General features: G+C 42.4%; 1 protein-coding gene across 2 annotated transcripts in view; it reads right to left on the bottom strand.

Moving 5' to 3' along the window:
• The window catches only part of sars2 (seryl-tRNA synthetase 2, mitochondrial), a 107223-nt gene that overhangs the window by 26949 nt on the left and 56621 nt on the right, over positions 1 to 23653 (bottom strand). For both annotated transcript variants that reach the window (XM_073063864.1, XM_073063865.1), the window contains 4 exons: positions 21608 to 21716; positions 17489 to 17534; positions 4127 to 4214; positions 403 to 515 (listed from right to left, as the gene is read on the bottom strand). In XM_073063864.1, the coding sequence (XP_072919965.1) occupies positions 403 to 515; positions 4127 to 4214; positions 17489 to 17534; positions 21608 to 21716 (356 nt within the window). The remainder of the gene's footprint in view (positions 1 to 402; positions 516 to 4126; positions 4215 to 17488; positions 17535 to 21607; positions 21717 to 23653) is intronic.

Raw genomic sequence — 23653 nt, 5'->3', positions numbered from 1 at the left:
TGATGAGTGGATGTCCTAATTCTGCTCTTGTGTCTCCTGATCATTGTCTGCCAACCACATTCAGGGGATGGTCACAATTGGGAACTGGATGCAAGAAAAGCTGTGGATGCCAAGTCATTTGGTATCTCTGAGGCAGAGTTTGATAGGTTCATGATTTGTATGGACATTTGAAGGTGACAGGGAGAAGGCAGGTGAATGGGATTCAGCCAGAAAATAAATCAGCCATGATAGAATGGTGGAGCTCACTCGACGGGCCAAATGGCCCAATTCTGCTCCTATGCCTTATGGTTTTACAGAACTTCAACAGGGGAAGGATCATCCTAACCAGATCTTCACTCAGCAGTAAGGTACCCCGCCCCTAGCTACCCAAGCAAAACAGACTTGGTCGGGAGTCATTCGCACTTGTAATGGAGTCCAAGGTCAGAGAAGATCTCCTTCTGAAGTGACACAAACTCATCCAGTAACTCTGTGCTCTCGCTTCCTGTCTCGGCTGCCGTCACTCCAAACATCTCCACCTTGAATGGAACACAAACAAGCTGATAGAAACCAATCCTTTAGTAGAGAGAAGGCAGGCTACACCTGGGCACTGTGTGCAGAGGTGGTTGCCACACAGTAAGACTGTGCTGGAGAGGGTACAGAGGAGATCTGCCAGGACACCGCTTGGATAGGGGCTTTTCAGTTAAATGGAGACAACTGTTTAGGTTGTTTCTCTCTGGAGAAGAGGAGGCTGGTCTGATAGAGGTGTACAGAATAACGAGGGGGGAGATTGGGTAGTGTACCGTATCCCATCAATTGCGAGAATGTGGCGAGTGAATCGGCTAGACCTCCGATGCACCGAGTACTCTCTGTGAACACGGGCTCTTGTCTTTTGTCCCAACAGGTCCAGTTCGTCACTCCCACACTGCAAGTTGCCCAGCGTGTATCATTACTAATACAACTCAGTAAAAACACTTACTCAGACCTCTCCATTGTCGTTCTTGCTCTGCACAATACCTAACAGGTAGATAGTAAAAATCTTCTTTTGCTGGGGGAGGTGTCTACAACAGTCTTAATATAAGATTGAGATAAGCTCTATTTGTCACACGTACATACGAAACAGTGAAATGCTTCGTTTGGCATTAATGACCAACAGTCCAAGGACTGCGCTGGGGGCAGCTCGCAAGTGTTGCCACAGTTCCGGTGCCAACATAGCGTGCCCACAACTTACTAACCCTAACTGGTACATTTTTGGAATGTAGGAGGAAACAGGATCTCCCGGAGGAAACCCAAGCAGTAATGGATAGAACGCACAAACTCCTTACAGTGACAGGAATCGGAGACCGATCAGTGATCACTGATTCTGTAAAATGCCGAATTACTACCATGCCATATTCTTGCTGCTGCCTGTAAGGAGCTTGTATGTTTTCCCCATGGGTTTCCTCCCGGTGTTCCGGTTTCCTCTCGTAGTCCGAAGACATACAGATGGGTTAGAAGGTTAATTGGTGACATGGATGTAACCGTGTGGTGCGGGCTCACTGGGCCGGTAGGGCCTGTTATCAGGCTGTACTTCTGAATAACAATCTAGATAAGCACTTGAACTGTCAAGGCAGAGAAGATTGTGGATCAAATGTGGGCAAATGACACAAAGGGCCTGTTTCTGCATTGTACAACCACGTATAACTCACTGCCTTTGTCTCTATTGTAATAGTCACTTTAGGGGTTTTGGATCAGAATTCCAAAACTTTCAATGTTATCTTAACCACTCAGACTCCAGTGTAAGACAGTCTTCTGTGTCACAACATGGACCAGCTGCTGTGCTCCCTTCCATTCCCCACTCCCCCCACAAGTTGCCCACATCCCAAGAACCAGGCATTGGCACATGTACATGTTAGGGTGTATTTCAGGGTTAGGACATATACTACTTCAGCTACCAACCTTCAGATCTGAATAGGGACTGTGGATTAAATTTAACTCCCTGTTTGACCTGCTGCCATCCAGCAAAAGGTTCAGGACACTGAACAATAGACAAATAGACTGAGGAACAGCTTCTACCCCACAGCTGTGGCCTCCATCACAGAACAACGACTGAGACTGTGAGCACACACAAGGATTCAAATACTCGCACTAATGACACTTTGTGCATTACTGTGATATTCTGGTGCTGCTGCAACTTATTTTCTGCTACTTATCTATTTAATACTGTTTTTCTATTACTGTCTTGTTTTTATCTACCACTTTGTTTGATTGCCTGAGAGGACGCCAAACAGAGTTTCATTGTACCTTTGTATAATGACAATAAAGATCATTCAATTCAATTGCATGATTGCAATTGACAGCCCACTGCATGAATACGACAGTAATTAATACTCATTTTGGGTGTGTCGGTCGTGAAGAAAACTACATGTAACTCAAAAGAAGCATTAAGGGGGCATTGTAACTATAGAAATTGTCCTGTAATTGTAACTATAGAAATTGTCCTGTAACTTTTGTCCTTTAACAAATAAAAATGTACTACAATGTTGGGTTGGGGAGTCTCTCTCTCATGACTTCAAAGGGCTGTCAGCTTACATGTCTGTGTTGAATAAGACTACTTTCATAGCCACCAGCTGCATTTGGTCAGTGACTGTTCACTTTACGACATACCCAGCAAATAATTTGTTGGCACACGGCAGGCAGTGCTGCCCCTTGATTCTTTCAACTCTCACCATAATAAAAAGGTACACACTGATAATCTGTGCTGCCAAATAAAGCAGTGAATGATTTTTTTTACAACCTACCAAGCGTCTCATGCTAGCTTGGAGTCAGCTAGATGGAGGCGAGAACACAACATTGAATGAAACGTTTAAAAATCCTAATGCATACATCAGTATTTGGATAATAAATGGTTACAGTAACAGTATTATTTATAAATTACGTCTTTTTTTCCAATTGCCTTTTTAAATCTTTGAACAAGTCATTTATTTGAATGCCCGTTATACTTTTATGAATGGCAAAAGCACAGGTAGTACAGTATGGTAGGGCATCACGGTAACATAGCAGTATCAGCGACTTGGATTCAATTTCCGCCACTGCCTGTAGGAAGTTTATACGCTTTCCCCGTGACCGCGTGTGTTTCTCCCAGGTGGCTGACCTTATCAACGACAACGATGAGTTGGAGTATAAAGAGGAAGTGGAGTGGCTGCTGGACTGGTGTGAGAACAACAAACCGAGTCTGACTGTGGAGAAGACGAGGAATTGATTGTGGATTTTAGGAAGGTGCCCCCCTCTGCGCACACACGGCTCCTCTGTAGAGAGAGGTAAGAGTACCAATTCACCTGGTCCCTCAATAGCACCTCCCTGAACAAGAAGGCACAGCATCACCTCCACTTCCTGAGGAGATTGAAACAAGCGAGGTACACCCCACCCCATCCAGGAGCACCATTAACAGCGTCCTGACAAGCTGTATCTCCACCTGGTCTGAGCATCACACTGGAAGTCCCTACAAAGGACCGTGAGAACGGCCGAGAGGATCATAGGTGTCTCCCTACCATTCATCAGGGACATTTATCAGCAGCACTGTGTACGCAGGGCCCTTAGTATTATCAAGGATCCCACCTACCCATCCAGCATCCTCTTTGACTTTCTACCATCAGGCAGGAGACTCCGATGCATAAAGACAAGAACGGTCAGGATGGGAAACAGCTTCTTCCCTCAGGCCGTTAGGCTTCTGAACTCCCTACCGCAACACAATTCAAGTGTCACCAGATAATTTGTTCTGAACGTTGTCCTACAATACTTAATTTACACGCTTTACTTTGTTTATCCATGTGTAATTCATCTGTAAATTTAATTCTTACTTTCCGAAGTTATTGTGTGTTACATGTACTACTGTGCTTTATACCCTAGTTCAGAGAAACATTGTCTCATTTGACAGCATATATACGTACAGTTAAATAGCAATAAACTGGACTTGGCTAGATAATGAATTTACTTTTTGACATTTATTGTTACTGATTCATTAATTAATGATAACCTCTGCTCAAAATTACCACGGCACATGAGAACCTTCTGAGAAGATAACCGTCCATTTGGTCACAGGCTCTCGAAAAGGTTCCCCACCCCCTGCCAAAAGCAAATCAAATGATGCATCAGGTAAAGGAAGTGGTACCTTGGTAAAATGGTGAACCCGAAAGAGCCCCCGGGGATCCCTCGCTGTGTCTGTCTCTGCACGGTAACACGTACTACTGCACACCATCCTGCAACGGGAAAGACAGCATTCACCAACGAGCCTCACACGCTGAACTGGCCCGTGGTCATTCACAGAAACAACAGTCAGACTGGGCTGGGAATCGTAACAGGAGATACACGGAAAGATAATCCTCACCTTGGTCAAAGACATTGTTTGTTGGAGGAAGGCCAAAACATAAGACACAGGAACAGAATTAGGCCATTCGGCCCATTGAGTCTGCTCTGTCATTTCATCATGGTGTATCCATTTCCCTCATAGCCTCAGTCTCCCGCCTTCTCCCCGTAACCTTTCACACCCTGACTAATCAAGGACCTATTGACCTCCACCTTAAATGCATCCAGTGACTTGGCCTCCACAGGCACCTGTGGCAATGAATTCTACAGATTCACCCGTCTCTGGCTGAAAAAACTTCCTCATCTTTGTTCTAAATGGACACCCCTCTATACTGAGGCTGTGTCTTCCGGTCCTAGACTCCCCCCACCAAAGGGAACACCCTCTCCACAACCACTCTATCGAGGTTTTTAACATTCAATAGATTTCAGTGAGATTCCCCCCACCCATTGTTCTAATTCCAGCAAAAACAGGCCCAGAGCTTTCATTCGCCACTCATATGATAACCTTTTCATTGCCAGATTCACTCTGGTGAACCTCCTCTGAACCCTCCCCAATGTCAGCACATCCTTTCTTAAACAGGGGCCCAAAGCTCCTCACTACTCTCAAAGTGAGGCCTCACCAGTGCCTTATTCAGCCTCTGTATTACATCCTTTCTGTTTTCTCTGAAAAAGAATGAGGGCACAGTACTTAGATAACAGGTTCTAGAATCAGCGATGCAGATAGTGAAGGCATGAACACTGATGGTGCGGTGAGTGAAAGGAGGGAAACACCTGGAAAATGGGGTCTCATATGCAAGACTGCTGTTTATAAACGCCAGTTCAACCGCATCCTACTCCAGAAGCCGGGAATCAACTGCTCCCTCTGTAACTGGATGCTGGACTTAATGGCAAGGCCACAGTCAGTCCATGTGGGCAGCAAAGTCTCTAGTGTCATTATGCTGAGCAGTTGCTCTCCCCAAGACTCTGTGCTCAGCCCACTGCTGAGGCACGACTGTGTCGCAGGGTCCAGCTCAAACCACGTCATCAAGTTTGCAGATGACACAACAGTGGTCGACCTCATCGAGAACGATGACGAGACGGAGTAGAGAGAGGAAGTGAAGCGGCTGGTGGATTGGTGTGAGAAGAACAATAGGTTTCTCCTGAACCTGGAGAAGACCAAGGAAATCATTGTGGACCAATTCCCCTCTGCGAATAGATGGCTCCTCCGTAGAGAGAATTAAGTACACCAGGTTCATGGGAGTTCATGTCACGGATGACCTCACCTGGTTCCTTATTATCACCTCCCTGAACAAGAAGACACAGCAGCGCCTCCACCTCCTGAGGAAATTGAGGCAAGCGAGGCTCTCCCAGCCCCCCAAACTCAACTGGATTTTACAGGATAGCATCTTGACGAGTTGCATCTCCATCTGGTATGGCAGCAGCAAGGCATCAGACCAGAAGCCCCTACAAAGGACTGTGAGAATAGCTGAGAGACTGGGACATTTATCAAGAGCACTGCGTACACAGGGCCCTTAGCCATTAAGTGCCATCAAGGATCCCACCAACCAGCCAGCATCTTTCTTTTTACAATATTTTTATTCAGAAGAAAAAAAAGATTTACAGAGTGCAACACATAGATACATCTCAACATAACTTGTGTACATTCATATATTGTAATAAAATTGATCAAAATGTTATAGCATAACACATAAAGGTATACCACTCTGTAATCAAAAATTTAAAGACAGGTCATACATCATAAACAAAAATTTTTAAATATATATATAGAAAAAAGTCAACCCCCTACCAAAGAAAAAAGCTGATGGATGACGATGGATAATTAGAAAAAAAAACATTCACTTAAGAAGAGAAGATAAAAATATACATAAAAGTCTGTGCACTGTTAAACTTTATAAATTGGAAAAGTAATTTAGGAAAGGTCCCCAAATATCATAAAAAGATTGTTTCGAATTTAAGACTGAGCAGCGGATCTTTTCTAAATTTAAATAAGACATAATATCACGTAGCCATTGAAGATGTGTAGGAGGGGTAGACTCCTTCCATTTAAGCAAGATTGCTCTTCTTGCTAAAAGAGAGGTAAAAACTAAAACCTGTAGGTTAGGAGTATTTAAAGTTATCTTGTTACGTAACCTCGTAACCAGGTAACTTACCAGCAAAGATAGCGGGATCAGCTGAGTCGGATGCTACTATTTTCAAACGTTTTATTCAAAAAGGGGCACAAACGTATGGTTAATACAAAACATTCAGATCATATACATCGTCAAAACTCAATCTAAAACACCGGTGTAATAATAATCAATCAGAAATAAGCTCTATAGTTGTCTAGGGGATAATACTGAGTCCAATTGAAATATAAAGAGTCACTCAGAAGGCTGCAGGCTTTTCCCTTTTGGGAACCGCTGGGGTTTCACGTTGTGGAGAGAGAGAGATGGTTGAGAAAGGATAAACACTTGCCCGTTGTCTTTACAGAGCAAATCCTTGGAATCAGGGGAGCAGGCTTCCCCGTTGTTAGTTAGAAGCGGTCTTCCGATGGTTCCAGCCACAGATTCAAAATTTGGAATCTAACGCACGTGGCTTCCTTCAAAATGGCTTCCCGCTCCCACGGGAATCGGTATCGTGCTTCCTTGGTGTCTCCTTGGTGCGTCTGAGGGTTGTCCCCCCCTCAGACCCTCCTTTATACTTCTTCACGGGATCGCAGGTGTCAATCAGGTTGCAGGTGATGCGATCTCTCTCTCAACCAGCCCACTTTGCCCGAGGGCTTTTCACGTGGTCTCCATGAGACAATAGTCAATGTCGCCTTTATTCTGCTTCTCGGGAGAACGTGGTCTTCCGCACGTCTCCCTTTCTTGGGTCAGTTGACCCCCCCTTGACTAGGGCTCTTGTGATTCTCACAAAGGAGGGGGCCGAGGGCATAACAATATCTTCATTTGCAATAATACCAAACAAGGCAGTAAGGGGATTTGGGTCAAATTGGACCCTAGAAAGTTGAGAGAAGATATGAAATACTTCCCGTCAAAACTTTTCAATTGTAGGGCAAAACCAAAACATATGAATTAAAGAGGCATCAGCAGAGTTGCATTTATTACAAAGTGGAGAAACATTTGGGTAAAAACTGGAGAGCTTCTGTTTGGAAATGTAAGCTCTATGAACCACTTTAAATTGTAGAAGAGAATGACGAGCACAGAAAGATGATTTATTAACCCGTTTAAGAATTTTATTCCATCTATCATCAGAAATCTGACAATTTAGGTCATCCTCCCAAGCTTTTTTTATTTTATCTAAAAAGTCTTGTCTACTAGAATCAATCAACAAGTTATAGATACCGGTAATAGAACCATTAACAAAAGGTTTTAAATTTAAAAGATCGTCCTCTAAATTTTTATCAGGACCTATAAGAAAAGTAGCTAATTGGAAACGTAGAAAATCTCTAATTTGAAGGTATCTGTAAAAATGTGATTTTGGGAGTGCAAATTTATTTGACAATTAGTCAAATGAAGCAAGAGATCCTGAGATAAACTGGTCCCAAAAACACTTAATACCTAATTCATCCCAATCTTTAAAGTCTTTTATCAGTCATGGAAGGGATAAAAAAAAATTAAGGAGAATGGGAGATGATAATGAAAAATTCGCTAAACCAAAAAATTTTCTAAATTGAGACCAGATCCTTAAAGTTTGCTTAACAACTATGTTATCTGTTGTTTTATTTGCTGAAAAAGAAGAGTATGATCCAAGAAGAGAGACAATAGAGGAATTTTTTACAGAATTAACTTCTAAGGAGACCCATGATGGGCAATCTTTACGATAAATATAATAGGACCAGAAAGTAATATTCCTTATATTGGCAGCCCAATAGTAAAACCTAAAATTGGGTAGGGCCAATCCACCCATCTCTTTATTTCTTTGTAAGTAAACTTTACTTAAATGAGCTTGTTTATTATTCCAAATATAAGATGTTAAAATTGAATCTAAAGAATCAAAGTAGGTCTTGGGAATAAAAATAGGGAAGGCCTGGAAAAAGACATAAAAATTTAGGAAGAATCTTCATTTTAATTGAATTAATTCGGCCAATTAGGGATAAAGAAATAGGGGACCATTTAGAAAGCCTCTTTTTCACATAATTCAATAAGGGGTTTAAGTTTTCTTTGAATAAATTCTTGAAGTTTTTAGTAATTGTTACACCTAAATATGTAAATTGACTTGTAACAACTTTGAATGGAAATTTGGCATTTGATGACATTAGGTCATTTAAAGGAAATAGCTCACTTTTATGTAGATTCAGCTTATATCCTGAAAAAGAACTAAACTGGGAGATTAAAGAAAGAACCAAAGGTAAAGAAGTTTCAGTGTTAGAGATAAAAAGTAAAATATCATCAGCGTATAATGAAATTTTATGAGACATACCTTCCCTTAGTATACCAGAAATGTCCTTAGCTTCTCGAAGTGCTATTGCTAAGGGTTCTATAGCTAAAGCAAAAAATAAAGGACTAAGAGGACATCCTTGTCTAGTTCCCCGCTGTAATTTAAAGGGCTTAGAAATTTGGGAGTTAGTAATAACCTGAGTGGTAGGAGTCAAGTAGATTAATTTAACCCAATGAATAAAATTAGGCCCAAAATTAAACTTTTCTAAGGTCTTAAAAAGATAATTTCACTCAATCCTATCAAAGGCTTTCTCTGCATCTAAGGATAATATACACTTGTTACGCCTGTGCCCCAACTCTGAGGGGCCGAAGGGTACAAAGTAGCCCCCTCCTTTTTGAGAATCGCAAGATCGCTATTAATTCAGGTCAGGAGACCCAGGAAATGAGAGAAAGACATGCAGAATTCACAAGGGGTTTGGAATGAATGTCCTGGCCCCTCAGCGATACAAAGCCACGGGAAACGGCCATTGTCTCTTGGAGACGGAATTGTGTATTGAGCGCTGTGCTATTCATCAAAGCCCTCAAGGAATGAGCAACGTGGGCTGGTTGGGGGGGGTGGCATCATCCCAACCTGATTGACATCTGAGAGCCCGTGAGTAAGGATAAAAGAAGGTCTGGGGAACAACCCCTTTAGACGCACCAGGAGAAATGCTAGAAATCCCGTGACAGCGTTTAATAGCCACAGCCGGTGGTGACTCGTGTGTGTGTCCATCCTTGCCCGGATGACGAGTTTTCCACGGCTTAGCTAAAGGACCGACTACAAAAACTGAACTCTCGAAGGATCGACATCATAAAAAGGAAAAGCCGGCAAGTTTAAAGCATCTGTCTCTCTTGACTCCAACCAAAGGCTGCAGCCTGAATGAACTAAAGTGACTTTTATATTTCCATCGGACAATACATTATCCCCTAGACAACGATAGAGCTATTTCTTAGTGATTATTATTATACCCGCGCTTCTAGATTTAGTATTGACGACGTACATTATCTGTATGTTTGCATTGATATTATTTTTGTGTAGTTTTATCAATAAATACCGTTAAAAATAGTACCATCAGACTTCAACGGACCTCTCTATCTTTGCTGGTAAGTTACCCAGTTACGGGGTACGTAACACACTCTGATATTTTTTTGGATGGTGAATATATCACATTCAATAGCCGACGTATATTAAAATGTGAATAACGATTTTTAATAAATCCTGTCTGGTCATGTGATATAATAGATGGTAGAATATTTTCAAGTCTTCGAGCTATGATTTTGGCTAAAATTTTTGCATCAACATTTAATAAAGAAATTGGTCTGTATGAAGAACATTCAGCTGGATTTTTATTTTTTTTAATAAGAGAAATAAAAGCTTCATAAAAAGATTGAGGGAGTTTACCTGATTTAAAGGACTCTGATAAAACAGAGGATAAATAAGGTGTAAGTAACTTAGTGAAAGTTTTATAAAACTCCCCAGGAAAGCCATCAGGTCCTGGGGTCTTACCAGAATATAAAGCACGTATAGCCTCAGCCACTTCTTCATTGGAAATAGGCTGATCTAACTGTGTTAGACTATCAGCAGACAATGTAGGAATGTTGATATTACTGAAAAAAGCATTCATATAGGTATCACCTGAAGAAGAGTCAGACTGATACAACTTAAGGTAAAAGTCCTTAAATACATTGTTAATTTCAGAATGGTCAGATGTCTTAGTTCCATTATCTTTAAAAAATTCTGTGATTTGACGATTAAATGTAAAAGATTTTAAGCGATTGGCTAATAAACTACCAGTTGTATCCCCGTGAATGTAAAATTGAGTTTTATCACTCAACAGCTGTCGTTCAATTGGGTAAGTCAGCAGAAGATTATACTTGGATTGGATTTCAATACGCTTATTATATATATTTGGATCTAAAAAATAGGGCATACTTTCGATCAAGATCTTTTAATATCGCTGCTAGGTCAGACCTTTCTTTGTCAGCTTTTTTCTTTATATAAGTAGAGTAAGAGATAATTTCTCCACGAATATATGCTTTAAAAGTATCCCAGACTATATTACCAGCAGTATCTCCTTTAAAATTTTCTTTAAAGAAAAAAGTAATATGGTTTTCCAAAAACTTTAGAAAATTTTTATCAGATAACAATGATAAGTTAAAACGCCAACTTCTATTTGGTACAGAGTAAACAGGTAATCTTAAAGCCAGAAGCACAGGTGCATGATCAGACAAAGCAATCTCCTTATAATCACAGGATCGTACCAGTGGAAGCAAGTTTCTATCTATTAAAAAAATAAGCAATCCAAGAGTACATATGATGAACCTGAGAGAAATATGAATATTCCTTTTCTTGGGGGTGTAAAAAACGCCACACGTCGAGAATACCACATTGAAATAGAAAAGATTTAAAAAGTAGGATTGATTTATTAGTGACAGGGGTTTTACTTGAAGAGCGGTCTAATATAGGGTCAAGCCAAAAATTAAAATCTCCACCCATCACTAAGGAATACAGATTCAAGTCAGGCAGAAAAGAGAAAAGACGTTCAAAGAACAAGGAGTCATCTGTATTTGGAGCGTATACATTCACAAATACGATTAGTTTATTCCCAAGACTACCCAAAACAATAACAAAGCACCCATTTGTATCAGAAATTACATTATGTTGAATAAAGGATAAATTCTGATCAAACAGGATAGAGACGCCTCTCGATCTAGATTGAGAGGGTGAGTGAAAACGTATACCCTTCCATCCTTTGAAAGAACGTGAAATATCATCTTTACGAATATAGGTTTCTTGGAGAAAGATTATATGAGTTTTAAGTTTCCGGATATAAGAGAAAATCTTATTTCGTTTAACAGGGTTATTTAGACCTTTCACATTAAAACGGAGTATATTAATAAAAGAATCCATCAAGTATCCTTTAGTAATGTATAAAAGGTAATCACAGACATGTAGATAGTGAATAAGTAAAACAGTAAAAATATCCAATCAGCTTTATAGAAGAACCCATTTCCCCCCTCCCCCCCCAAAGAGAGAAATCAGCCAAGGGAGGCTGGAGACTAATTCTAACGTTCCCAATCCAAAACTCCGGTGGCTCCAGAAAATATATATGTATAGCTGTGCTGAATAAACATTTGTAAATATATATATACAAAAAAAATCAAAGTAAATAAGTTTGCTAATTATGATAAAAAAAACCATGGGAAAATATAAGTATTAGTCTTGGTAAAAAAGCAAAGACAGGTAAGGAAAATCAAATATGGAAAATCAATAAGTAAAACAACATATATTCGCGGGTGCAAAAAAGAGTAAAGAAACAAATAGAAGATAATTAAAAAGGGAAGCGGTTTAGATAGCTTCCCACATAACACAGAGAAAATAACGTATTGTTTAAAAAGAGCTGCGAAAAACAGCTAAAGAGAAAATGGATGCAGTCTGCCTGCATGTTTTGCATGTTTGAAAGATAACAAGGTGCCAGTTACTTAGTCAAACAAATGATTAAGACTTCGTAAAACCAAGAAACCTTGTTATCAACAAAACTCCAATTACTTGATTGAACACCTGAAATTAAAACATTTAACATAAAACATCTCAAAGTTGAATTTAAGGATGGAGACTTTGTAAAAGTTTCTTAGCTTCTTCAGGCTTCGTAAACCAAGAGACCTTATTATCAGAAGTAGTAACCTTGAGTTTACACGGATCTCTGAGAGAAAGGCGACAGCCAAGCTTAAAAAGATCGCACATGACCTCTTTAAAAGCGTGTCTAACTCTTAGAACTTCCGGTGGATAATCTTGAACAATCCAAAACTGTTGATCACGAAATTGTAATATACGTTTCTTCCTTGATTCACGAAGGATCTGTTCTTTAATCTGATAGTCATAAAAGCGAATGATAATAGAGCGAGGTTTGGCAGGATCCCAATTAGGCGGGGTAACTCGGTGAATGCGCTCAAATTTTGGTAGTTCCGATAATATATCAGGGAATAAATCTTTCAGCATTTGAGCACAAAAATCGATAGGTTGATTACCCTCCAGTTTTTCAGGAAGCCCAAGAATTCTGATATTGCACCTTCGATTCCTGGTCTCCAAGTCTATAAGTTTCTTCAGTAACGCGTCATATTTTTTAAGTTGTTCCTTAGACTGTAGGTCTGACACGGTGGTCAGCAGCACAGGAGCGCCGCAGGGAACCGTACTCTCTCCGGTCCTGTTCACCCTGTACACATCAGACTTCCAATATAACTCGGAGTCCTGCCATGTGCAGAAGTTCGCTGATGACACGGCCATAGTGGGGTGTGTCAGGAATGGACAGGAGGAGGAGTATAGGAAACTGATACAGGACTTTGTGATATGGTGCAACTCAAACTACCTGCGTCTCAATATCACCAAGACCAAGGAGATGGTGGTGGACTTTAGGAGATCTAGGCCTCATATGGAGCCAGTGATCATTAATGGAGAATGTGTGGAGCAGGTTAAGACCTACAAGTATCTGGGAGTACAGTTAGACGAGAAGCTAGACTGGACTGCCAACACAGATGCCTTGTGCAGGAAGGCACAGAGTCGACTGTACTTCCTAAGAAGGTTGGCGTCATTCAATGTCTGTAGTGAGATGCTGAAGATGTTCTATAGGTCAGTTGTGGAGAGCGCCCTCTTCTTTGTGGTGGCGTGTTGGGGAGGAAGCATTAAGAAGAGGGACGCCTCACGTCTTAATAAGCTGGTAAGGAAGGCGGGCTCTGTCGTGGGCAAAGTACTGGAGAGTTTAACATTGGTAGCTGAGCGAAGGGCACTGAGTAGGCTACGGTCAATTATGGATAACTCTGAACATCCTCTACATAGCACCATCCAGAGACAGAGAAGCAGTTTCAGCGACAGGTTACTATCGATACAATGCTCCTCAGACAGGATGAAGAGGTCAATACTCCCCAATGCCATTAGGCTTTACAATTCTACCGCCAGGACTTAAGAACTTTTTAAAAGCTATTATTAATGCTTTTTGAGATAGTGATTTAGATGCATATCATATTTTTTTTTACTGAGTTAAGTATTGTATGTAATTAGTTTTGCTACAACAAGTGTATGGGACATTGGAAAAAAAGTTGAATTTCCCCATGGGGATGAATAAAGTATCTATCTATCTATCTAGAAATGTTCTTGAAACCTTCGATATCCTTCTGCAACACCGGCAGAGATTCTTTGTGTAGCTTAATATGAATTTTGTGGTCATTCGCAGTCTGCTGTATACTTCCAAGTTTCCGATTAAGCGTTTTCAGTTCAGATTTAACCAGGTCGAAGGAATTCTGTAACAAATCAAACTTGGATTCCAAGTCATCCAGTTTATCCAATTTTTCGAGTTTCTCTGACATTTGTTGAATTATTTCAGTCAAAGTCTCTAAAGTAGTCTCTTTTTTTGACAGCTTTCTACTCACGGTGTTCTCACCGAGACAGGTTTAAACAGTAAAGTAAGCAAATAATTTCGGAGCACGTAGCTAGTGCAACCTACTCCATTACAGCCACCGTAAGTACCCCCCAGCCAGCATCTTCTTTGACTTTTTACCCTCAGCAGAAGACTCCAACACATAAAGACAAGAGCAGTCAGGATAGGAAATAGTTTCTTCTCCCAGGCCATTAGGCTTCTGAACTCCCTGCTGGTTAATATGTTCCAGTACAATATTTAATATTAATGTACTTTAGTTTTTAATTACCGGTATGTGCGATTCATCTGTAAATTTTATCCTTACGACCATAAGTTATAGTGTGCATGTGAGTTCTGTGTACTACTGTGCCTTATACCCAGGTTTGGAGAAATGTTGTCTCTTCTCTATATACATTATATGGTTATATACGTTATACACCTATATGTAGTTAAAAGACAATAAACTTCAATAAATTTGGAAGATTTAAGGCTGAGGAACAGAGTACCAATTTGCCTGAGACATAGCTACCCACTCAGATAATAGGAACAAGATTATGTTTATGTCATAATGACCCAGAGCATTGGCAGAACTCCCTTCTTTCTCTTCCAGTGTTATTTGTTTAATACAATGCCTATAAAATGTATTCACTCCCTACTTGGAAGTTTTCATGTTCTATTGTTCTGCCACATTGAATCACAGTGGATTTAATTTGGCATTTTTGACTGATCAACAGAAAAAGCCTCTGTTGTGTCAGAGTGAAAATAGATCTCTACAAAGTGTTCTAAATTAATTACAAATATAAAACACAAAGTAATTGATTGCATAAGTATTCACTCCCTTCAAGTCAATATTTAATAGAGCAACACACACAAAATGCTGGTGGAACGCAGCAGGCCAGGCAGCATCTATAGGAAGAAGTACAATCGACGTTTTGGGCCGAGACCCTTCATCAGGACTGACTGAAAGAAGAGATAGTAAGAGATTTGAAAGTGGGAGAGGGAGGGGGAAATCCAAAATGATAGATGACAGGAGGGGGAGGGATGAAGCTAAGAGCTGGAAAGGTGACTGGCAAAAGGGATACAGAGCTAGAGAAGGGAAAGGATCATGGGACGGGAGGCCTAGGGAGAAAGAGAAAGGGAGGGGAGCACCAGAGGAAGATGGACAGCAGGCAAGGAGTGATTGTGAGAGGGGCAGAGAGAGAAAAAAAGGGAAATAAATAAGGGATGGGGTAAGAAGGGCAGGGGAGCATTAACGAAAGCTAGAGAAATCAATGTTCATGCCATCAGGTTGGAGGCTACCCAGACGGAATACAAGGTGTTGTTCTTCCAACCTGAGTGTGGCTTCACCTTGCCAGTAGAGGAGGCCATGCATAGACAAAAGCTATTTGGAGTCAGGTGCTCCAATCAATGAGATGAGATTGGAGGTGTGGGTTGTTCAGGTGCCCTGCCCTATAAAAAGACAAAGTCCGGTTACCGACAGAGCCTGCTCTTCTCAAGAAAGATCTCTTTGTGTGCACTATGCCTTGATCAAAACAACTTTCAGAGGACTTTAGAAGAAGAACTGTCGAGATTAATGAAGCTGAAAAAGGCTACAAAGGCATTTCTAAAGACCTTTGTGTTCGTCAGTCCACAGTAAGAGAAATGGTCTACAAATGGTGAGTACTGTTGCTACTCTCCCTAGGAGGGGGCATCTTGCAAAGATCACACCAAGAGCGCAATGTACATTGCTGAAGGAGGTGTAAAAGAACCCAAGGGTAACAGCAAAAGACCTGTAGAAATCTCTAGAACTTACTAAAGTCTCTGTTCATGTGTCCAGCATAAGAAAATGGTGTTCATGGAAGGACACCACTGTTCTCCAGAAAAAAACATTGCTGCCGCCTCAAGTTTGCAAAAGACCACGTGGATGTTCCGCAATGCTTCTGGGCCAACGTCTAGTCAGATCAGACAAAAGTTGAACGTTTTGGCAGAAATGCACACCGCTACGTTTGGAGGAAAAAGGGCTCTGCACACCAACACCAAAACCTCATCCCAACTGTGAAGCATGGTGGAAGGAGCATCATGGTTTAAGGCTGGTTTGCTGCCTCAGGGCCTGGACAGTCTGCAATCAATGAGGGAACAGTGAATTCAAAGTTGTATCGAGACATTTTACAGGAAAATGTCAGGGTAGCAGTCTATCACCTGAAAGCTTAATAGAAGTTGGATGATGCAACAAGACAATGATCCAAAACACAAGAGTAAATCAACAACAGAATGGTTTAAAAATAAGAAAATTTGTGTTTTGGAATGGCCAAGTCAGAGTCCGGATCTTAACCCATGACCTTTATGAGGGCTGTTTTTTGTGCAAGGTATCCCAGAAATATTGATGAACTGAAACAGTTTTGTATGGAGGCAAGGTCTTAAGTTCCTCCTTGCCGTTATGGAAGTCTGATCAGCAGCTACAGGAAACATTTGGTGGAGGTTATTGCTGCTAAAGAGGTTCTACCAGTTATTAAATGCAAGGTTTCACGTACCTTTTCCAGCCTGTACTGTGAATGATTAGTGTAGAAAACCAGGTAATTGCAAAGGGTTCACTAATTTTTTTCTTGCAACTGTATATATGACAAATAAAGCTAACCTTTTCAAAACCCTTAACAAAAGGTTCTACAGGACGAATGTGCATTTGGAATGTAGCTTTTTTGAATGCATTATGGTCGGATATACATTGGGTGGCCACTTTATGAGGTATTATGCCTCCTGTACCTGATAAAGTGGCCACTGAGTGTATGTTCGTGATCTTCTGCTGCGGTACCCATCCATTTCAAGTTTCAATGTGCTGCGTGTTCAGAGATGCTCCTCTTCACACCAGAGTTGTAACGTGTGGATGTTCGAGTTACTGTCAACTTCCTGGTCTGGCCATTCTAATCTGGCCTCTCTCATTAACAAGGCATTTTCAGCGGAACTGTTGTTTGTTTATCGCACCATTCCTTGTAAACTCTAGAGCAGGGATTCCCAACCTTTTTTCTGCCATGGACCAATACTATTAAGAAAGGGGTCTACGGACCCCAAATTGGGAACCCCTGCTATAGATACTTTTGAAAATCCTAGGAGATCAGCAGTTGCTGAGTTAACCAAACCACCCCATCTGGCACCAACAAATATTTCATGGTCAAAGTCACTTAGATCATAATTCTTCCCCATTCTGAAGTTTGGTCTGAACAACAACTGAACCTCTTGACCATGTCTGCAAGCTTTAATGCATTGAGGTACTGTCACATGATGGGCTGATTAGATATTTGTAAGATTCAGAAATAGCGCAAGGCAGACAACTGACACAAAACTTTCCAGCAACACCCAGTGCTTCTCCATAATTCATCAGCTTACCTCATGGGCAGATCCTGGATGTTAACAGCATGATCCATGAAGTACCCTGGAAAAAAACAGCGTCTTTCACTGAGAGAGCAGCTTAGGGAGTATGACAAACTAGGATTCACCAACTTCAACATATCATTCCTGTATTCAATACTTTGACTTGGAATGGCCAAATGCTCTCTTAAGACCTTAAGACTTTAAGATAATGCAGGAGAATTAGGCCCATTTGGCCCAGCAAGTCTGCTCCGCCATTTCATAGTGGCTGATCCACTTCCCCTCTCAGCACCAATCTCCTATCTTCTTCCCAGATCCCTCCACGCCCAGACTAATCAAGAATCTATCAAACTCTGCGTTAAATATACTCAACGAGTTGGTCTCCAGAACAAATTCCACAGAGTCATCACTCTCTGGATAAATGAATTCCTCCTCATCACCATTCTAAATGGATGCTCTCTATTCTGAGGCTGAGTCCTCTGGTCTTAGACTCCCTCACCACAGGAAACATTATTTCCACATCCACTAGTCTTTCAACATCCGACAGGTTTCTTAATGACTTTATCTACCTGTGATCTAGGTGACTTTCAAGGAGTTATGGATCTATATACAGGGAGACACAAAGGCAAAGGCAAACTGTATATAACTAAGTGTTTGCAGCTGGTGTGTCTGGCGTTGATGTTCCAAGCAGCCTTTTTTCATCATCTTCACCTCAGTGCCTTCAGAACCACCACTCTTTTCCCCCAATGTCTTATCCAGCTTCCCAATAAATGTATCTCCTACCTCCCTCCATCCTCTTCTCCTTCCATCTACTGGGTGGCACCGTAGCATAGCGGCTACAGTAACGTTATCAGCGTGCCAGAGATCGGTGTTCAATTCCTGCTGCTGTCTGTAAGGAGTTGGCATGTCCTCCCCCATGACAGTGTGGGTTTCCTCAGGGTGATCCGATTTTGTCCCACGTTCTAAAGACACACGGGTTAGGGTTAGGAAGTTGTAAGCATGGTAACACTTGCAGGCTACCACCAGCACATCCTCAGACACTGTTGGTCATTCATGTAGATAACGCAGTTCACTGTATGTTTTGATGTTTTGACACCCATGTAACAAATAAAGCTAATTGTTAATAAGACCTAAGACCATAAGATGTAGGAGCAGAAGTAGGCCATTCATCCCATTGATATTGTTCCACCATTCAATCATGGGCTGACCCAATTCTTCCAGTCATCCCCATCCCCATTCCCCATACCCTTCAATGCCCTGGCAAATCAAGAACCCATCTATCTCTGCCTTAAATGCATCCAATGACTTTGCCTTCACAGCCGCTCATGGCAACAGATTTCACAGATTTACCACCCACTGACTAAAATAATTTCCATGCATCTCTGCTCTAAATGGACATTCTTCAATCCTGAAGTCTTGCCCTCTTGTCCAAGACTCCCCTACCATGGGAAATAACTTTGCCATGTCTAAATCTGTTCAGGCCTTTTAACATTCAGAATGTTTCTAATAAGAACCCGCCCCCCCCCCCCCCCCTCCAGGGAATACAGCCCAAGAGCTGCCAGATATTCCTCATACAGTAACCCTTTCATTCCTGGAATCATTCTTGTCAAAGTTCAAAGTACATTTATCATCAAAGCGTATATATGTCACCATAGACAACACCAAGATTCATTTTCTTGTGGACATACTCAATAAATCCAACAGCCTTAATGGAATCAAGGAAAGACTGCACCAACTAGACACACAACCAGAGTGCACAAGACAATAAACTGCGCAAATAATAAATAACTAAGCAATAAATATCTGGAACATGAACGGAGAGTTCTTGAAAGAGAGCCCCCAGGTATGGGAACATTTCAATGATGGAGCAAGTGATGCTGAGGGTAGTTATCCCATTTGGTTCAAAAGCCTAATGATTGAGGGGTAATAACTGTTCCTGAACCTGGTGATGAGAGTCCTGAGGCTCCTGTACCTTCTTCCTGATGGCAGCAGTGAGAAGAGAGCATGTCCTACGTGGTGTGGGGGAGGGGGGGGGCAATGATGGATGCTGCTTTCCTGCAACAGCGCTCTGTGTAAATCTGCACAACGGAGAAGAGGACTTTACCCATAATGGACTGGGCCATATCCACTACTGACGGTAGGACTTTCCATTCAAGGACATTGGTGTTTCCACACCCGGCCATGATACTATATCATGACCACACATCTATAGAATTTGTCAAAGTTTTAGATATTATATCGAATCTTCATAAAGTTCTAAGGAAGTAGAGACACTACCATGCTTTCTTTGTCATTTTAATCAGCCTCCCTTTAGAACAGGTATCCCCAACCATTAACTGAGGGGTCCGTGGACTCCAGGTTGGGGAACACTGCCTTAAATATATCTAGTACTCACATCTCTCTACTGCCTGTGGGAGCTAGAACCATATCCATCAGATATGCTAAGGACAACTTCCAGGAACAAATTAGCATAGTAACCTGCACGCGTTTGGGACGTGGAAGGAAACTGGAGGACCGGAGCAGACTCCGTCACAGAGAGAATTCCACTCAACACTTCCACCTCTCATGCATGTTCACCTATTAACCCCCGCTTACCTGGATCCACCCTTGCTTCACATCTTCCCCTACCTCCCGCATTTTTTTATACTGCCCATCTCTGTACTGTGTTGTTCTTCGTTCTAACAGTTATAATGCCATCACTCGAGCTGCGTATGACATTTTCCTGAGGGGTTATTCCCTTAATGGAGAAAGCCTGTGCATGACTTTGTTTAACGTGGGGAGGCTGATGCACGGGCAGCCACCACATGGTCCTGGACAGATCGGGGTCAGGGTCCAGTGGCATGGAGTGCAAGATGACTGGGGACCCCTCACTGCTGCAGCCTTCCTCTGCCCACAGTGCTGTTGTGATGTGTCATCACCTTCTACCAATTGCACCGTGAAGTTGGATTGGTCTTGGTCTGGAAGCTCACTGCCATGGGGGACCTAACAAGGAAGTAGACAGCATTGCTCTTGGGACCTCAGGAACTCAAACTCATCCACCACATCAAAATGATGATCCTGGGAAAAGCCGACCAATGTTCTAGTACCTGACCTTAGACCAACATCATTAAAAAAAACAAAAAGCACGCGACTCACTGCAAGTAGACACGATGCTGGAAATTCAAGCTGGTGGAACGCAGCAGGCCAGGCAGCATTTTGTGTGTCACTGCAAGTAGATAAGGCTTTGAAGGAAGAGATTACGCAGGTACATTTCAGAAGAGAAATAATGAAGGGAGAAAGGAATATGTTAATAGGGTGAGAATTTGGGCAGAAGGGGGTATTATAGGACATAAACATCAGAACTGTGGGTTAGGGCTTGATCCAAAAACATCGATTAACCATTTCTCACCATAGGTGCTGCCTACCATCCAGTGCCTTTGTGTTGCTCACAAGGAGAAAGCCCAAACTCTATTCCAGATTTCAGAAACTGACTTGGGGGGGGGGGGGGGGGGGGTCACTGGAGCTAAGGGACATCTGCATTACCTGTTGTATTATCTCCACTCTGTGGTGTCAGGTACTCAGCCCATGGAACCAATCAATCTCCCTCCCTCCATTCCCCTCTACCTCCCTCCAGCCCCCTCCCTCTCTGCTCATCCTTTCTCTACTCCTCCCCTCCCCAATCCATCCACCTCTCCCTTGCTCCTTCCCTCTCTCCTCTTCCCCAACTCCTTATCCCCCACTCCCCTCCATTGCACTCTCCCCTCCCATCTCTCCTCAGTCTCTCTTCCCCTCCCCAACCCCCTCCCCTCTATTCCTCTTGCTCTCCTTCTCCCCCTCTCTCCCCTTCCTGCTCCCTCTCTACTTCTCTTTCCCTCCCCCACTCCACCCTCTCTCCCCACTCTGTCAGTCTACCCCCTCTCCCACTCCCTGTTCCCACTACCTCCCTCTTGGTCTCTCCCACCACTCCCCTCCCCGTCTCTTTCACCTCTCTCTCCCTCCCCCACTCCACCCTCTCACGTCAGTCAACCCCCCTCCCTCCTCCCTCTTCTCCTCTCCCACTCCCTTTCCTCCCCACCCCCAGTTTATCCATTCAAGGTTAAAGTTATGTAATACTCAGGGAATGCAAAAGGCTGCTAACTCATTCTGCCATGCCCTTACCTGCGATGCCAACCTCTGCTGTTCCTGCTAGACAGAGATCACCGAAGCGGGCCGAATCCAGCTGATACACCTGAGACGATTTGGCATTGGGCATCATTCCACAACCCTCCTGTAAATTTAGGAAATTCAAATGTTAAAGGCATCCTCATCCTCTAGTGCACCGTAGAGCACTTCCAAAATTCAGTTCCATTGCCTTCAATGCAACTGCCGGAGTATATTGCTGCTAACATACACTCAGTGGCCACTTTATTAGGTATATCTCAGAACCTGCTGTAGCCTGTCCACTTCAAGGCTTGACGTGTTGTGTGGTCAGAGATGCTCTTTGGCACATGACTGATATAACGCATGGCTATTTGAATTAATGTCACCTTCTTGTCAGCTCAAACCAGCCTGGCCATTCTCATTAACAAGGTGTTTTTGCCCGAGGGACTGCCACACATTTGATGTTTTTTTGCTTTTCGCATCATTCTCTGCAAACACTGGAGACTGTTGTGCAGAAAAATCCCAGGAGATCAGCAGTTTCTGAGATACTCAAACCACCCCATCTGGCACCAACAATCATTCCAGTCAAAGCCACTTAGATCACACTCCCTCTGCATTCTGATGTTTGGTCTGAATAACAACTGAACTCTTGATGATGTCTGCATGCTTTTGTGCACTGAGTTGCTGTCACATGATTGGCTGATGAGATATTTGCATTAACGAGCAGCTGTGCAGGTGTAACAATAAAGCAGCCACTGAGAGTATTGGCTGTTGAGTACATACGTGAGAGCTCCACATCTCTGGTTTTCTTCCAAGTTAATTAATGAGATCAAAGGTTTATTAATATTAATGTCTGCCAATGAGCTGATAGACAATTAGTGCGCTTGGAGTAGGTGAGAGAGAGCCTGTGTGAGATACCGAAGTTAAGGATGGATTGTAGTTTTTGATGCTCCAGATCAAGGTCTATTTAGAGGTTTTGTTATTGATTGCATGGTGGGGGGGGGGGAAATCAGTGATTTTGATAGGGTAAGTGGGGGGGAATAAGAGGGTTGATGCTTTTGTTACTGCTTGTGTGTGGGAAGGGGAAGGGGGGCTTTGGGGTTCTGATACTTCTGTCATTCATTGTTTTGTTTTCCCGTTTGAGTAAGAATTTCAGACTGTATACTGTATACATTCTCTGATATCAAATTGAACCAGTAAACCATTGTTTGAGGACCAGCAGAGATGTCAGAAAACTTCAGCAATTTCGCTCAACAAAGGTACAGCAGGTAGTTCGAGTAGTCTGGCTGTTACAGTCTTGGCAACCCAAGTTCCATGGTGAGTTTCAGGAGCAGACAGCGTGGAGTTTGCACGTTCTCTGTGAGTGCAGGGGTATTCACTGGGTGCTCCAGTTTCCTCTCTCATGGACAAAGTGAGAAAGATCTCACTGCATCCAACAGTAAGCCCTCATGGGCTCTTGATTCTGGGTCAGGAGGTCCTGTCAAAATCTAGGCCACATCTCCAGTACAATACTGAGGTGTTTGGGAAGGGGTTTCAGAGGTTGTTTGTTTGTTTGTTTTTTTAAACAGAGAATGATGGTGCATGGATCCTGCCAGGAATAGTGGTAGATACTTAAGGAATCCTTAGATAGGCACATGGATGATAGAAAAATGGAGGGCTATGTGGGAGGAGGTTCCTTAAATTGTAATAGCCAATCATGTGTGCTTGAAATAGTCTCTGACAGTCAACCCCAGCTCCTGGTATGTGTGTGGCTTAGCTACTAAGCCCAGCAGAACTGCTTCTGCTGACAGGAGAAGTGGCAAAGGTGGGTTTCTGGTGCCTTAAAACCAGTCACTTTGGGCAGATGGGGCTCATCAGCCATGGTTGGCATTTCAGGAAAACTTTGATCTCCAACCTCCACTGCCTTGCAGCTACACCCAACTCACGGGGAAGGCTTTAGGAATAAACCTTGAGGAAAAATCTGGAGCTGGAATCCCAAAGGCAGAGCTATGTTGAATTTAACACTGACTGGCAACTTCTACAACGCTGCTGGTACCAAACGGTATCGGTCTCTGCCACTCCTTT

This window comes from Hemitrygon akajei, chromosome 12 (genome assembly GCF_048418815.1).
Source record: "Hemitrygon akajei chromosome 12, sHemAka1.3, whole genome shotgun sequence".
NCBI lineage: Eukaryota > Metazoa > Chordata > Chondrichthyes > Myliobatiformes > Dasyatidae > Hemitrygon > Hemitrygon akajei.
This window is presented reverse-complemented; position numbering and strand designations above follow the sequence as displayed.